Source organism: Rhea americana, unplaced genomic scaffold (assembly GCF_003343005.1).
Source record: "Rhea americana isolate MKP2758 unplaced genomic scaffold, rheAme1 scaffold_178, whole genome shotgun sequence".
NCBI classification, from domain to species: domain Eukaryota; kingdom Metazoa; phylum Chordata; class Aves; order Rheiformes; family Rheidae; genus Rhea; species Rhea americana.
In genome coordinates this window covers 1,618,963-1,635,790 of record NW_028185905.1, presented here as the reverse complement: position 1 = coordinate 1,635,790, position 16,828 = coordinate 1,618,963, and the positions used below count along the sequence as shown (strand labels likewise).

The following is a 16,828-nucleotide window of genomic DNA, read 5'->3' as shown; positions in this document are numbered from 1 at the left end:
AAAAAAAAAAAACAGGCATTGACTTTCCCCAGCAACACCACTGTCAAGGGATATAAACATTATACCACAAACATCCACCTGTGAGCCAGCAGAAAAGAAAGCCCGTGCAAAATAAAAGCCCAACTCCCTCCTTCCCTGAGGAAATTCAGACTCATTTACTTGCCTGCTCTGTTTAGTTGCCATTGTATGCATTCGTATCCCAGAGGAGCTTTAACCAATCTTTGATAATTTCTACATATATATATATAYACACACACACATATATATACATATATATATATACACACACACACACACACATATATACATACACACACAAAATTTTTTTTTTTTGATAAGGTTGGAAGGGACCTCTAGAGATCATCTAGTTCAACCACCCTGTTCAAGTCGGGTCACCTACAGCATGTTAGGCAGGCTTGCATCCAGGTGGGCTTTGAACATCTCCAGAGCAGGAGACTCCGCCAACTCAACCTGTTCCAGTGCTCTGTCACTCTCACAGGAAAAGAGTTCCTCCTCACATTCARGCAGAACTTCCTGTGGTTCAATTTTTGCCCATTGCCTCTTATCCTTTTGCATGGGACAACTGAAAAGAGTTTAGCCCCATCCCCTTGACACCCTCCCTTCAGGTACTGATAGACACTGGTAAGATTACTTTAACAAGTGAATTAATGAAGTTACAGTAAAAACAAACTACCAGTCATATAAGCACAAATATACCTACACCTTTAATAGGCAGAGCAAATAGGGGAAGGAATCATGGCAAAAATTCATCTTCTGCGGTCCACAGAAATTACATGAACACAGATACTGCCTGCTTATGCCACAGTGAACTACGGCTCTCAGAAACCCTCCTTTTGTTTCTAACATGCCAACACTACCATGTTGTCTTTTCTTTTGGCTATATGAAAGCTAATGGGACATAAACATATTTTTGTGTTTCCCAAGGTGCTTTTTGTTAAACTTCTGGCACCAGAACAACTTAATGTAAAGCCATATTTGTTCCAAATTTATGGAAACACTTCCTATCTGCATGGTCCCCATGGGACTCCAATTCAATTCCTGCAACAAAGTTCAGCTTCATCATGAGTTCTCTAGCTAAAAAGCACACCTGGAACAAGAACTACCACTCATTTTGATGCCAAGGAGAAAAAGTTAGGAGCATGGTATCTTCCGTGTATAGCTGCTAAAAGGGGATGCAGGAGTCTGACCTCTGGGGATACAGCTGGCTGAGACATCAACAGCACAGCTTATTTCTACATCACTTCCTTTTCCTGCATCTTCCTTGTTATCCCTTGCTGACTCACAGCCCTGAGACTAACCCATGTTGCCCCAAGACATTAACTCTTACATCTCCAAGACGCTCTTCAGCTGTTCCAGTTTGGATTTCCTCTCCTCAATCTCACAGTCATTCTGTGTTCCCAGTTCCACCACAAGCTGCCGTGCAATGTCCAGCACTTCCTGTTGGAAAGCAGACACTGTCTCAAGTGCCCAGCACATCTAGTTCAGACTCACCACCACACTCTTGCAAGGCTTCCAGAAGGCCCCACGCAGCATCAGGACCACATGCACACACATTAAAGACACATTATTTCATAAAACATAGCTTGAACATGACAAACTTTCACATTCCAATCAGTTTCATACTCACCCTGTATTCCAGTCCTGTTCAGAACTAAACAGAAGCCTCAAACTCCCCCCACTTCACAGCTTGGAGTGTTCTCTCACCAGAGGCAACCACAACAGACAGGCTAGCTGCAGCAAGGCTGTCCCCATTCTACAGTCTTCATCTTAGCCAGGAACAGTCTCCACTATGCTGTCATACTATTATCCTGCTGTGTTAACAGTGGGTAGGGAACGACACGAGGAGTGTTTGTGCAATGGACTGTTGTCCCTCTAAGGGTTTCCACCCTCCCAAAGAACTCTCTCGCACCGAGATATGTATTACCTACATCTCCCACACAATAACCCCAGAGAGGGCTGCGCTCACCTGTAGCTGCTCTGGTTTCTTCAGCTTCAACTTCCCTGTCTTGTAGCCATCATATTTCTCAAATAATTCAAAGAACCTGAACAGACAACAAAGAACCCTGATCCAGTTTCTGCTGTTCCAGTGCTACAAGGATGGTCATCCCTATATATGCATTCATGCCCTGTTCTTCAAGGAGAATCAGTAGGCCCAAAGACTCCTTCCTATGCTTCAGAAATCCCCCCAAAACAAGCGTTTTCAGCCTAGTAGGCACTAGCTTCCCTTTGGTGCGGCACTTAACTTTGCAGCACCTACTAAACCTTCACTCTTTCTTCCAGTACTCACACAGGAAGTGCCAGGATCTGTATGGGAAAAGAAGGCTCCTTCAATGGAGCAGAAAGCATTCCCTGAATGGAACCATGGAAAAAACAGTCTCCCATGTACTCAGCCCTTCTGCTCTGCTTGTGGATTCAACAGGTGGGCCCTCCTTGTTTCTTAATAGTGCAGTGTCTTCTTGCCTTGGTTCTTACCGAGGATGTTTAACTTCCATCTTCATCTTCTGCTTTGGGGTTCGATCCCCATGCCGGATGACTGCAATAACACAACGAAGCTCCATCCTGGGGAAAAAAAAAAACAAATATATCCTTAAGCTCCAGCATTACCACTAGAAAGCAATTTTCACTTCCCTCAGCAAATCCTCCCGGACTAAAACAGGCACCAGTGCTACAGCTGCAAGAGCAGTCAAATTAGTGCATGCAGACGCTACCAGGCTCATGAGCACTACAGCATCATAATATGACATGCAAAAATAAAATCTATAGCAGATTGGAACCAGGCTAGATGTTACAGAATCTATAGATACAGCATTCTGAATTGTATCAAACTCCTTCGAAGAAAGGCACAGTTTAACATGTCCAACTTGTGTAATCCTCATAGCACGACTTGGAAGGACATAGGGAAAAAAAACAACTTGGTCCTGAAGAATGGTATACAGTCAGGGTCCTGTCTGTGATCAACCAATAACAGCTGTAAGTAGAGATATTCCACAGCAATCACCCATTGCAGGAATCAGTACTTAGGCTGGCTCATTTCAGAAGGGCTGTATGACTGTTTTTTCAGATGTTAAAATATCCATCTATATTTCTTAGAAGATCCCAGACAAATGGAGGTTGATTCTGTCAGTTTCACTGTCACAAGATATAACAGAAGCCAGAAGCCCCATGAGTGTGCAGAGTTTGCATTTGCCAATTTTATCCAAATGATCCTATGTTACAGGAAAGATAAATGTATGCTCCCTGTTTATCTCTTCTGTAGCACCTGTTCCCCCCTCCCCCAACTTCATGTAAGCATTATCAGGAGCACAGAGAAATCTTTGTCTTCATCTTTTAGGCTTCTGTGGTGGAAGGCTAGTATGGCCAACAGTATCAGATGAGAACCTTGCAAGTGTATGTACAATGTGAATACTTCAGCTAATAGTTTTCCACCCATTTCACTGGCAGCTTAAAACCCATTTGCTCTGAGCAGCTACCTATCAAACAGTGGTGCCTATGAGCCAGGCAGAGTAATTCCTTAATCCCTTCCCTTTGCTGATTGAAAGAATTACAGAAATTGCTCATGGCTTTCAGGAGGCCTCAATTTTCAAAGAACACTCCTCTGCATTCATCACTTCTACAACTCATTTACCAACTATTGCCCATTTCCTGAGCTCACCTGAGCCTTTCCATAAACATCTGTATTCAGCATCTCAACCAACACAGATGCTGGAGAGAGCAGTGCTTCTGGGTGATGTATGTCTGTTGGACACAGTTTGCACTTTGTGCGTTAGGCAGCCATTAAAGGGATCCTTTTGAGAAGCCTGCAAGTACTCACATGGTGCCGGAAGTTGTGGGAACAATTGGAATATCTTCTGCCTCCGTTGGGATGGACCAGGGAATATGAAACTGGGGAGCCAATTCACGCATGATTATGTTTCTGAAATAAATCAAAACACAGTTCACGTGAAATGCCGTTCCCTCAGTTCTCTTTCTCCTCCCCTGCAGTCCAGGTGAAAGGTTGGGGAGAGTCAAAGACAGCTTCGCCTCATCTTCCTTGCAGAGGCATCTAACACATTATGGGCTAGTTAGGGCATTCAAAAGAGACAGGTACTCACACTACCAACACCATAGTTGGGCTTAGCATCCAATAATGTCCTAGAAGACACACCTGGCTCTAGACAAAGACAGCTAACCCCAGTGCAGGCAGAAACTGCAGGGCCTAAGAATAATAAGCCCCTTCCTCCCAAAGCCAGGCTTTCCTCTGCTGAACAAGAGTCCCCATCTTAACCAGGTGCAGACTTCTCCAACATATACTGATCAGGACTCCAAATTCATTATGCTTTGCTACAGATTCCTTTACCCACCACCAAAACTTGGATTTTACATACCCAAGGATTTTGGCACAGTCATCATAATACTTCATAGAGTTCTTCACAAAACTGAAGCCATTCACATCACAAACGAACGAGTGGCCATTTGCTCGCAGCAGGTCAAACCCACATACAGTTTGCTGCATGAGGAAACAGAGGACAGGATTCATAGGCATACATGAAGAAGCAGGGCAAGCGGGACAGCAGATGTCTAAGTCAAGCAGGGCTGAGAGGGCACTCTCACACAGACCCAGTCAGCATACACTGGCCAGTTCAGCTCTGCTGGTGTCTCCAAAGACACAGCTGCCGCAGTAGTCTTCTATTTCATGCCTGTCTCATCAGTCTTGAAGCAATTAGCAGTAACAGGCCCTTTAGAGGAATCTTTACACCTTCACAGCTCCATCAAGGACCCAATCCATGAACTCCTGTATTAAGCAAGTTACTGCCACTTCAAAGAGCAGTAAGGGTATAAGAAAGCAGCTCCTACCTCTCTTCCCTCTAAATTCACCTGTCATGAATCAGATTGCAGAAGCAGAAAAAATAAGCAATGCATGCACAGACATCCACCAATGCATGGAAAAAGTTATAAAGCAGAATAAACCCACAGCTGTACCAGAACAGCTACATGAGATGCAGATTGCAGCAGGGCCAGGAACAAGTAGCCGAGTGCTGTTTCTGCTGACATTGTTGATGATGCAGAACAGGTCCTGTGACTGTACCTAGACTTACATGCACATTCATCTCACATACCTGTGAGTAAAACACAATTGCACACCAAAGCCAGGTCAAGAAGGGAATGAAAAAGGCCAAGGAAAAGACAAGCAGGCTATCCGGGCAAACATGAAACAGCAAAGGAGGGATCAGTGCAGATCAGATGGACAGCAGTATGCTTAGAACCTGATATCAAATGCTAAGATGCAAGCTGGGCACCAGCCACCTGCCAGCACAGAAGGCATCTGCTGTAGGCCTTCTAGCCTTCCCAGTCATCTTTGACCAGCAAACTGCCAGAGCCAGCAGGACCAACTGCACCCAGCTGGCAAAGAGAGTTGGCACAAGGCATGGAACACAGTCACATCAGAGGTATGTAATGGCAATATGCTCAAACTAATACCAGTGTTCAAGTCAGGAAGTAGACATTCCAGAGAGAGAATGCATAGGAGAGAAAACACACAAACCTTAAAGGCTACACAGACTTTCCTGGCAACTAGCTTCTCCATGGCAGTCAGCATGACTGGATAACGGATTTCTTTCCCTTCACTGTCCCGTTCAACCTTCCCATCTAAAGCAGGGGATTTGCGAGCCTCCGCATGGGCATAGTCTGGCCCAACAGTGTACACCTGAGAAGAGAAATAGTTACACCTGACATAGAAATACCTCCTGGAGGCTGCAGTTAGTTTATTGCGGACACACATGAAAAAAAGATTAGATGCTCTCATACATTCTTCTTGTTAGGGTCTGCAGAATACTAGCTCCTCACTTAGTGATCCAAGCTGCACAATCAGCACCTCACAGGTTAAACAGACACTCCAGAATGTGCTAAGTAGGACTGCCCAAACTTCAGCTACACAGGTATTCCTTACCTTTACATCAGTGCCATCTGTAGGCATGAATTCTTCATAAATGTATGAGCCTGTCTTCCTTACACTGCTTTCTGGGGAGTACACACTACTCCGGCTGCCAATCTGAAAGCACAGAATAAAAACCTTAGGACCTCAGTGGAGACTATAGGAAGAACAAAACAGCATAAATTTCATCCCATACTTAAAGAACTAGATGAATATCTCTCAGAACTCCCAGCTATTACAGTACAAAAATTCCTGAAGGACAGAAGAGACTCCAAAATGCTACGTCATTTTCCAGGCTTTAAAGAGGAAAAAGTTATCATAGACCACCAGGTTGACTCCAATCACTGGAAGAATATGAAACAAAAACAGTGGATAAAGACATAAAAGGTAAGGAGCCTAGCTAAGAAACAAATTATAGTAAGTTATGACCAACCACAGTTAGATCAATGTAACTTTTTTTTAGCACAGTGCAACAGATCTTACAGACAGGAGTTGACTTTGGATACATTCTCAAGTGATATGCCTATATATAAAAGTTAAGCAAATGATCATTTTAGGATTACTAATAGCAGATGCATAAGTAGTTGGAAAATCATATTCCATAGATATTAATGATTCACTGGTAAAGCAGAGGAAGTAAGGGCAGACACAGATTTCACGTGGAATCTAGAAATAAATACTGCATTTATAAGCTACACTAAGCTGAGGAGGACAGCAAGCATGCTAGAAGACAAGAACAGAAGTAAAAAAAAATCTTTATAAACTGAAGTAGTGATCTGGAAAAGACAGTATACAGTTCAATAGGGACACAGTTCTTAAGGACTGCTAAACAGAACACAGGTGAAACACAGGATAGCAAAAGTGTAGTCAGTACTAGCATTAGAATATGTGTTTCTGCAATTCCCAGCTAGATGGGATTTAACTGTAAGTTTTACAAAAGTATAGACTACCCTAAAATAAGACTTTCCTTCTCCCTTCCCCAAAACTCCATCCTGAAGTTATACAGGTCTCAGACCCATGGATCTCTTGGTCCCAAGAGCAAAGCTGGAGCCCTCCTCACCTTCCGAAAGAGCCGCTGGCTGCCTCCACCTGCTGAGGTTGGGTAGTAAATATACACGTTATGGTCTTCAGCACTGACTGGCTTCTCTACAAATGGCTTTGGGAAAACAGCTCCATTTACCTCCACATGGTCCTCTCCTTCCACTAAGTTGCATTCTGAAGACAAAGCACAGCAGCAGCACATTAGGTAAGGGGGCAAACAGCCCTACTGCAGAGCTGACCCCCTTCGGTCCTGGCTAGTCTGCCAACTTCAGCATTTTAGCCTTCGACCAGTGTCCAAGTCAGTTGACAAACTTAGGAATCAGGCCTGTTCAAGCTCATTATCAGTGCCGGTCTCTGCAGAATATCTTAAATGGTACAGTATGCAAAAATGTCTCTCAGCAGAGCCTGGACACCTACCTTCTGGTCTATCAGGGTCTCGATTGAGCACAGCATAGCGGGGCAAGTCTATTCCTTCTTCTTGAAGAATTCGATATACTTCCCGTCTGCAGAGGACAAAAACAGTGAGGATCAACAGAAGGGTCTGGAAGGTCCTCAGTACATACCAAGGGAAAGGCTTCATTTTCACTGACAAAAAACGAAGTCAAATGAACACAAGAAAGTCTCAAAACTGTGCAAATACTTTCAGTATGTGTTCTCCAGATGAGACTCACAAGCTACAGGGCATACCTCAGCCCTACTCCTTATGGAAGCATCCCAGAGCAGACCTCTGCTGGGCCTAAATGGGGACACCCATTTGCTAGCACCTGCCCAATCAACAGCAAAATACCCAGCAGATGTCAGCTATCCAGATGTGCCCCCTCAAGGGGTGCTGTCACATTCAGTTGCCCATCACCCATGCCTTACTTTACACCTGATGTCAAAGGGGAAGCTGCATTTCTCTCACTAGAGTTAGAACATACGGTGTCTATCAACACCCGCAGGAATGCTGCCCACAGCCCAAAGACACATGTGAAGTTTGGTGTCTGGTATTAGTGCTACTCACACGCGGTCAAAGCACTCTGACTATATGAACTGAAGTACATGACTGAAAGTTAGCATTTGACTTCTGACTGACTTAATCCATCAACTTAACTTACCAAGAGCTGACTGAAAAGCCTCTTGAAGTGTCTGACCAATATATCCTCTTCAAGGGAGGGGTATACGCCCTCCAATATTCCCTCCTCAGCCTGGCCTTGCTGCTCTCAATTTCTTCCCCAGAGTCTCATCCCACTACTTGGCTCTTTTCCTCAGAGACCAGTCTTTGTCTTAGTCATGCCAGTCTCATCCTGTGAGATCACATCCTCTTAACTCACTCAGTTTTGCCTTACAGTGCATTTGCATAAGAAGATAAAATATGCCACGTCTCAGTGGTTTCACCCTGAAACCTAGTTCCCTCATGTTAGGGGGAACAACCCCTAGAAGCCATTTTGCCAAAGCATCTTTCCCCCAGCCCACCACTTGTTTGCTTACAGCCAGGAAGATGAAGCTTGCGCAACATGCTGAAAAGGGGAATCAGCTGAAGAGGGAGGAGGCTTCAGAGGATCCCAAACACCTACCTGTCCTGGATGTAATACTGCATATCAAGGTCATTAATCAAAAACGGCCTGCACAGCTTGGCATAAGCAACTGCTTTATCCAGTGGGAATCCTGAAATGCAGGGTGGCAGGGGTGGGGAGCAAAAAAAGAAAAAGATGAAAGAAAACTCCCTTGCCCAGATCTCAGATAGGATAAGGCCTGCCACACAGATTTTTTACCTTTGGAGTGGAAGGAGATAAGGCAGTCACAAGAGGGCCAGTTCTCTACTGGTTCATTCAGAATAACATCTTCCCCCATAATCACCACTGTGATATACTCAAACTTGCACAGACGCTCCAGAATCTGCGTCATGGGCTTTGACTTGGACTTTTTGGTCATGGCACATATTCCAACCACAATCTGCCGTTCRGGTGGCTAAGGGAAGACACGTGGTAGTTTAGTACAGGATCAGCTACTTTACTGAATTCAAACTACAACAGCATAGAAATACAGCACCTTGGAATAAATGAAGGATTTTCTTCGAACTACATCCACTCCCAGATCTTGCTAGACTCAAATCTATGTACACTTCCAGCTCCCACTAGATTTCACTTGTAGATGTCACAGAGAAACATTCCAAAACAACTGCTTCTTTGCCAGGTAATATGCATGTCTTCCTCTTTCTAGACACTAATGCTAAGGTCAGAAAGAAGTATCTGGCACTTGAACAAGCAGCAGGATCTGGAATCCTGTACAAAAACTGTTGATATAGTTAGGAGGACTCCAAAAAGAGCCACAAATGCTGTATAGTAAAAGACTCCAGGAGCTCAGCCTGTTTCTCTTATCTGAGAGAAAAGAAACGAGAAGTGACAGCATTAGCTATGAGTAGAAGAGAAATAGTTCAGAAGACTTTCCCATCTACCTGACAAAGGTACAGCAAGATCTAGTGGAAAGAAGTCAAATAAGTATAATTAGAGAAAAGGCATGCATTTTTAAAAACACTGATAACAGTAGCTGAGAAACAGGTTAAGGTCTGTTAGAACTTTCCATCACTGACTTTTTAAACTCAGATTGGGTGTATTCAACAGAAATTCTGGCCCAGGCAAGATTAAATTCAGTAAGGTCATCTAAAGTGATACATGCAGGACTGCAAATACACAAGACACAACGGTGGCTTCAAGACACAGAATGGTGGCTTCAAGCCATAAACTGAGACCTCTGGAATTACTGCAGCAACTCCCAAAGCCAAGGGTTCAGATTTCACAGCAAAGAGTATCTACGAAATCCAAGGGCTTCCAATTCCTTCGCCCTATCTGCTATGTAGCTCTTCATCCAGCATCAAGGTATGTAACAGTGTATTTTTGAAGGGAGCCCCTATGGTTCCTAGGTCAATAACAGAACTGCAAAGGAGACTTAAAGAGTACAGCGGCAATGTGAACAGCAGCTGCACTGGCATATGGTCCCAGCATCTCACACAACCAGGAGCAAAGCAGCATCCCAAGTCCCTTGTGCAGAACACAGCACACAGCAAAACAGTAGATTTCAGTCTTGGCTCTGTATTTCCACCCTATACTTTTCCTGCTTTTGCTGTTCCTTAATTCCACTTCATTAAGCTAGACTGATCAGCAGAGACCATCGGACTCTTGTTTCCAATCTGACATCTCTTTGAAAAATAGTCGCCTCTTTCTCTTACAAGTCACAACTTATAGGGAAAGAACTGAGCTGAAGAGAAAGGAAAAAAGATTAAAAAAAAGAAAAAACAGTCTCAACTACCTCAAAATACAAACACTGGCCACTCCAATCACTGGCACATCAATACGATATCACTGAATTCTTCCTAAAGGTAAATTCCCATGGGCTGCTGATATAGTTCATCCTTAACGCATTTTCTGTCTGGAATTCTGTATTGGAACAGGCAGCAGATCACCATGCAACACTGTAGAGCTTCCACATCGGGAAAAAGCAGCTCCTCTTACCCAGAAGGAATGTTACTTCTAACATGCTAAAAGCACCAAACAGAGCTTCTCTGGGATGGACAGATGATTTTCTCAGGAGCAAAGTGTCGCACATTCCACCCCACTCYGGAATAATTTGCTCAACCCATTCCAAAAACAAACAAACAAACAAACAAAAACACACCACCACTTCCTAACTTAAAACAATAAGCTCTAGTCAAATCAACAGAGCAAAAGATCAGTTTCTTTACTTCACTGCAGCGCCCTTGCCAGTAGGTCTTGCAGAGACAAGTCCCACCTATTCACTGTTTGCTCTGCATTATCTTTAGAGAGCTACTTTGCCATCCTGAAAGAGAAGGTCAGTATATACTGCCCACTACATTTTCTGTTTATGCTGCAGGACAGAATTGTATTGGCCCTCAAAGGCTGCATCATATACCAAATAAAATGGACAGGAAAACAGTAGATTAAAATTCTGCAAGGCCACTACATACTATCCTAAAGTTATGTCAGTGCAGTTTAGCATGAGTCACAGTCCATTCAGATCACTAAGAAGCAAGAAAACTTCAGTTAACAGAAGGATCTCTGAACAAATGCCCCTAACAAGTGCCATTGTGGGAAACCAGAAGAGTGGGCTGAATAAGGGCCAATAGCAGTCGGAAGCTGGAGATGATTCTCCTTTCTGCATTCTGCTCCTGCAGATTATAGAAAAGAAGAACTACTTCAAATCTGCAGACACTTCTTTATTCACAATTCCCAGAGTTCTCCTCAAAAACTTCTCTAGTAAAATAGATTCATAAGAGATTTAGGCCTAAATTGCCAGGACAAAGTTGTCTACTATTGTACCTGAAAGACCTGCAAAGCAAAACGGCTAAGATATACCGGACTATGAGAGACTAAGTCTGACAGTATGATACTGTAGTGCATCCCATCAAGGATGAAACAGCCCTTCCACATGGTTATGCCATGTAGCCTAGTGCCTCCACAGTAACCACTCAAAATCTGGCTGAGACCCAGAAACTCTGCAAAGATGCTCCAAAGCAGAATGCCAGGATCTCCTTACCAATTCCTCCTCCTCATCATCTTCAAAGAAATCGATTTCATCTGTCTTCATGTTTGATCCGAGGAAGTCCGTCTCATCATCCCTGGCACCAACAACAAACCTGGGAGTGGAGTTTTCTCCCTCAGTGGAGGTCGTCAGGGACGACATTGTAGCCTTGGTGGCCGACCATCCCGCTCTGGAATCATAATATACAAAAATAGGTAAGAATGATCTTCTGACCAGAGCAAGCCAGGGGCAGGTCAGGGACTGATGTGGTGTGAATGAACCCAGGGATAGGCTGCCCAGCACAAAAGGAGAGAATCAAGTTGAGAGGAAGAAAGCCTTTGGGCAAAGGTGGAGTCGGAGCCAGTGATACTGGAAGAGACTCTCAGAGACAGGCCAGGGTAGAGGATCCAGAACCATTTTACATGGGCAGCCCCACTGCGCAATTAACATATTTGCAGCAAGTGGGAAAGGGACAGTGTCACTACTAGCATTGAAATATTTAAACCTTACAATGATGCATGCTCCAGTCCGTTGTCTAAATCATTGACTAGGACAATGGATGCACTTGCGGCTTCATACACCCAAAGACTTCAACTGTGACTCCAGAAGTTTGGATGAAGCTTAGGAGAACAAAGGTGAATTTCCAATCCCAATTTTCATTCCCTTAGCTCAAGACGACCTACAATAACAAAAAGGTTAATCTGAGAGGTGTGCGAGTTTGGTGGAGGAAGGAAAAGGAAGAAGTGACAACTCTTAGATAAGGAAAGACGACACAGAGTAAGCAACAGCAGTAGTTTGGGCTGCAGATCAAGGCCTTGAGTTTGCAAGCTAGCAGTAGTTTGGGCTGTAGATCAAGGCCTCGAGTTTGCAAGCTAGTTCTGATTTCCTGTGTGACCACATACACTGATTATCAAGATACAAGCTATGCTATATAAATATACATATACACACACACACACACACACACACCAGGAAAGGAGTGCATCTTGCACTATCATCTATGTAGTAGCACACTCTGCTGCACAAGTGACACTTTGAATACACAGTATGTATGGCCTGTTTGCATCAAGGATACAGCTGTTCACCTCTGCCAAAAGCTGCATGTACATAAGTGTCAAGCAGTTGTCATTTATATTATTTTCCATGACCATAAAACAGTGAAAAGCATTCTTCTTGTACAAATACATGCAATGTTGAGAAGAGGACTTTGTAAACACATTGTGTTATTAAGCACTTGCTAAGAGTGGACACTGCTTCTCATGCTCTTAAATGATCTCCAGCATTACTCAGACTGACAGCTACTGCATTTCCTATTCTTCAGAAGCACACTACCCCTTACAGCCAGTATACCCCAGGACACTGTTCTGCCACTTACAACTCCATCAGTTTGCCATCATCTCCGCCAGCTCTTCACAAGCAGAGAAAACTATTTAAATGAAATTTGCCTGCTGCCACCACAGTTTCACAGTAGATGAGAACCCCTTCATAGAGAACAAGAGAGGGAGACTGACTTAATTTATTTGAGCAGAACGGTAACAAGCAAAAGAATCAAACACACAGACAGCAATCCAGCTGGTTGTGAAATCCCTTTGGAAATAAGTGTAAAAATAAAGTATGTCTCTACACAGAAAGGCTGTGCATATTCTCAGAAAGGACAGTTGATTTAACGGGTAAGTGCTCAGAGAGATCACTGAAGCAGAAATGCACCAGACAACAGCCCTAAAGCCACACATAGAGATGGCACATCTGTAAGTTAACATACCAGATCTATTGGGGTAGCCCACACCAACACAACAGAAACCAGAGAGATGACACATCAAGACCAAACTTTGCTTCTACCATATCAAGGATGATCTCCTCAGCGTTACTGCTAGCTCACTCCAACATTCTGCTTGCACACAAAGCCAAGTCCTAGGTGCTCCCATATGCACCTTAAGACACAGTGCTTATTCAAAACAGAAGAGTGTCTAAATTAACAAGGGTCAAAGCTGTAGTTTACCATCAGTACTATCTACTGGTGCTGGCAACAGTGCTGGTAAATCAGGCTGTACAGGCAGTTTTCACCGTGTGCCTCTCAGTCCTACTGATACAACACAAGGACAAGAGTAGGCTTCCCAAATTATTTAGGAACTATCTTCATTCCTGGACTCCGCTGCCTCAGCATGTTAGCACAGAATGAGACCTCAGCACGAAATCATCAGCCCTCAAGCTGACAGTGTACTTGAAATAAACCATGCAAGAGGAGGAGGGTTGTTCTCTCCAGGGTCCCTCCCTTCATCTCCCTCCTTGAACAATAAATCAGGCAGCAGAAAAACCTTTTGCCCTAAGAACTAAGAAAGCAACAGGTTCTCTACATTCCTGCTTCTCTTCCAGAAAAAAAAAGCCTCTACTTTGCTCTGTAGCTATTCCCATAGGTCACAATACATCATACTAAAAAGCTAGAGTCTCACAGAAGTATCAGTAATCCCACTGGTGTCGACAGTGAAAGCCTTGTTATCTCACAGATGGTTTCTGGTGTGGGGAAGGGGTAGCAGGATAACTAAAATCTTTTCCAGCTTCCTGTTCAAACTAGATCTCTTTTCTGGATTTCTATGAAGCCAGTACACAGTTTCTTGACATTGTTATCAACAGGCATAATTAAGGCACCTAAAATTCAAACAGACCATGACCCTTAAAGGGAAGTAGACAATGGAGCACTATTTTGGTTGGTATCAAATGCTAGTAACATCAGGTTTTGCAGCCATGACTGAATTAGATGTAGTGCAAGGTTATCACAGAGCTTATTTTGCCAGAAGTGTGGCAAATTCTCTCAGGATAGTACCAGCAGAGTTCCTGCATAGTGCTCAGCCCACACCTTCACTGCTACTTCTTTTATCCAAACCTAGAGCTCTGTGAAATGAGCTGAAAGTAGTCATGTTTGCTTCTCAAATACATATGCTGATGAACACATGGTTTCACATCTTTTTCATTCATTCAGACCAGTTCCCATGGGCCATGAGTGCTGCAGGTCTCTTAACCTTTCACAAACCATAGTGAGAAAATTAAGTGTTAAGTAAATACTGCTGGTTGAATTTGCTGAGAGGGTTAAAAACATTATCGCAGCCCCCACCCCCAACACACACACATACACACAAAAAAAAACAACCAACGAACACACATAAAAACCTCAGTTAAACAAGATTACAGCTTTGAGTATAGACTCTTCTGTCTTCCTAATCCCATCACAAATATACGAGGAAATGTATACCAGCTGCTTACAACTACAGACATTCTTGCACTGCCTCCCAACAAGGGCACCTAAGATCTGCTACACAATCATACCAAAAGTAATTAACTAATGGCAATCATTAGCTGCTGACACATAATCTGAAATTGAGATGTAAACCTTGTCCTAAGAGTTCTGGGACTAATTCTTCAGCTCTCTAGACTGCCCTGTATTAGGAACAAGAAATGAGGCCATAAAATGTTTTCAGGTTCCCCAGCAGATAACTCTGGTGCTGTTTAGCTAAGGGTGTTCACAGATTAAGATATTTATTCTTTGTGCCCCACTTTGAAATACCAAAAACTTAGAAGCAAAGAATTTTGCACACCATGTGGCATTGACTATTGAAAGTTCTTTTGATTTTATTAATGAAGCCTGTTACAGGTGCAGCTGCATGATTTGAAAGTGCAGTCCCTACTGTGGAGGGCTGAAGGACAAGAGCTGCCTTTGCTTGTGGCATGCAGCAACCAAACAAGCCTGGCCACATCGCTAGCAGCAGCCCCTGTAAGAGGTAGGTAGACAAGGCAGATCTAGATCTGGACACTAGGCTAGTGCATTCCAGGGAACCTACGGGAAGCGTTTGACCAGAGGTCAGAAGAGCACAGGACACCACTGCATGCAAACAGGTGGCAAAGATAAATTAGTTTATAGAACCTCAGCCTGATTTAAGTCAGTTCAAATATCTGCAACACTGCAATCTTTATGAATATGCACAGTTGGTATTTTAGAAAATACTAATGTTGGTCTTGTTGAACTCTATAAAACTGCACTAAAACACACTGAAAGCTTAGGCTTCAGTGAAGTAACTTTGCCTAAAGAGTTAATCCCTTGTCATAAGGGCTTTGTATTAAAGGTTAATTACACACTTAAATGCAAAAGGTGATGTACTCTTGTCAAAAAGTAAGTGGCATAAACTCTTAATTGCTTCAAAACTATTGTAGAGTTAATTATTAAAAGCTATTTGGACTTAGTGTATTAGAACAAGCTTGCCATGTTCTATTTGCGTAGTTCAGTGTGTTCAAAACCAGAATACCGAAGCTGCAATTCTAAAAGTACAATTCTGTCTGAGAGGCATTTTCAGTAATTCCAAAACCATCAGCAACTTCAAACACAGAATACACTAGTGGTTAAAACATCTCATACTTCCTGATTAGGAGGAGTTCTTTCCGCTAGAAAGCGCTGCTGTTTGCAAATTTAGTAAAAACTCTTGGCTTATAACTTCTACCTCTGAGCAAGCGTCATGTTGCTCACATAGCAAGTATAGGAGACCCAATCTTGTCTTTTTCATAGGATCATTTGTTAAATGTGAAACTTTACACCAGCAAGTTTTTTCTGAGATTACAATTGTAAATAAAAAAATTACTAATGAACTGAAGCATAAAATAATTCTCCCATTTTTTTAAAGGGAAATAATAGAAACAAGCTTAAATATGCATGCCTTTAATTTAAGGAGGATTAATATGTTGGCTAGTTTTGTTTTATAAGCACACAAACTGCAGCCTGTACTTTTAACCCATCCTTTCAGACCACAGCACTGACAATTACTCTGTAGACTGGTTATTCATATACATATACCCTTTCCTCACACATCAAATGAGGTACAGACAGTAACAATTCAGCTCTTTCACATTTCACAGAAGACTTCTACGAAGGAGACTCAAGGCTGTCTAGGAGCCTATCAGCAGGAAAATAAGAGTTCATTCATCGTACATAAACTTCTCTGTAAGAGCTGTTCAGCTGAGTGCTTCCCCCCATCAGCCCCATGAGAAACAGACAGTAGTAACCACCTTGCACGAAGTGAAAGTTACCTTGGGTTTACATCAAGGCAGGAGTGTTTACACTGACGTTCAATACAGAGAAGTAAATCCAGAACAGTAAATTCAAATACTGACTCTTTCCAGTGCCAGTTTTGCACGAGACTGCATCCGCGTAGCTAGAACACAGGCACACAGGCAGGTCAATCCAGAGCAAGTCCACCCGGTGCCACCCTCCGCGCCCGCGCGGGAGAAGCGCACGGCTGGCAGGAGCGGCGCGGCGCGGCCTCTCCCCGCGCCGCCCCAAGAGCCGGCCCAGCG

At 43.3% G+C, this 16,828-nt stretch overlaps 1 protein-coding gene across 6 annotated transcripts in view; it reads right to left on the bottom strand.

Annotated features, from left to right (window-relative positions):
- Positions 1-16,740, bottom strand: part of PPIP5K1 (diphosphoinositol pentakisphosphate kinase 1) — a 52,798-nt gene extending 36,058 nt beyond the window's left edge. For 4 of the 6 annotated variants that reach the window (XM_085301560.1, XM_085301554.1, XM_085301556.1 and 1 more), the window contains exons 1-14: positions 16,562-16,740; positions 12,002-12,170; positions 11,507-11,681; positions 8,728-8,923; positions 8,530-8,620; positions 7,391-7,476; positions 6,993-7,147; positions 5,948-6,049; positions 5,543-5,704; positions 4,386-4,507; positions 3,833-3,934; positions 2,494-2,580; positions 1,988-2,063; positions 1,349-1,458 (exon numbers count right to left, since the gene is read on the bottom strand). In XM_085301560.1, the coding sequence (XP_085157686.1) occupies positions 1,349-1,458; positions 1,988-2,063; positions 2,494-2,580; positions 3,833-3,934; positions 4,386-4,507; positions 5,543-5,704; positions 5,948-6,049; positions 6,993-7,147; positions 7,391-7,476; positions 8,530-8,620; positions 8,728-8,923; positions 11,507-11,653 (1,436 nt within the window). In that variant the 5' untranslated portion in view covers positions 11,654-11,681; positions 12,002-12,170; positions 16,562-16,740. Of the gene's footprint in view, positions 1-1,348; positions 1,459-1,987; positions 2,064-2,493; positions 2,581-3,832; positions 3,935-4,385; positions 4,508-5,542; positions 5,705-5,947; positions 6,050-6,992; positions 7,148-7,390; positions 7,480-8,529; positions 8,621-8,727; positions 8,924-11,506; positions 11,682-11,996; positions 12,171-16,561 lie in introns of those variants that run through there. The other 2 variants (XM_085301555.1, XM_085301558.1) reach the window with 2 other exon arrangements.
- Positions 16,741-16,828: the final 88 nt, after the last annotated feature.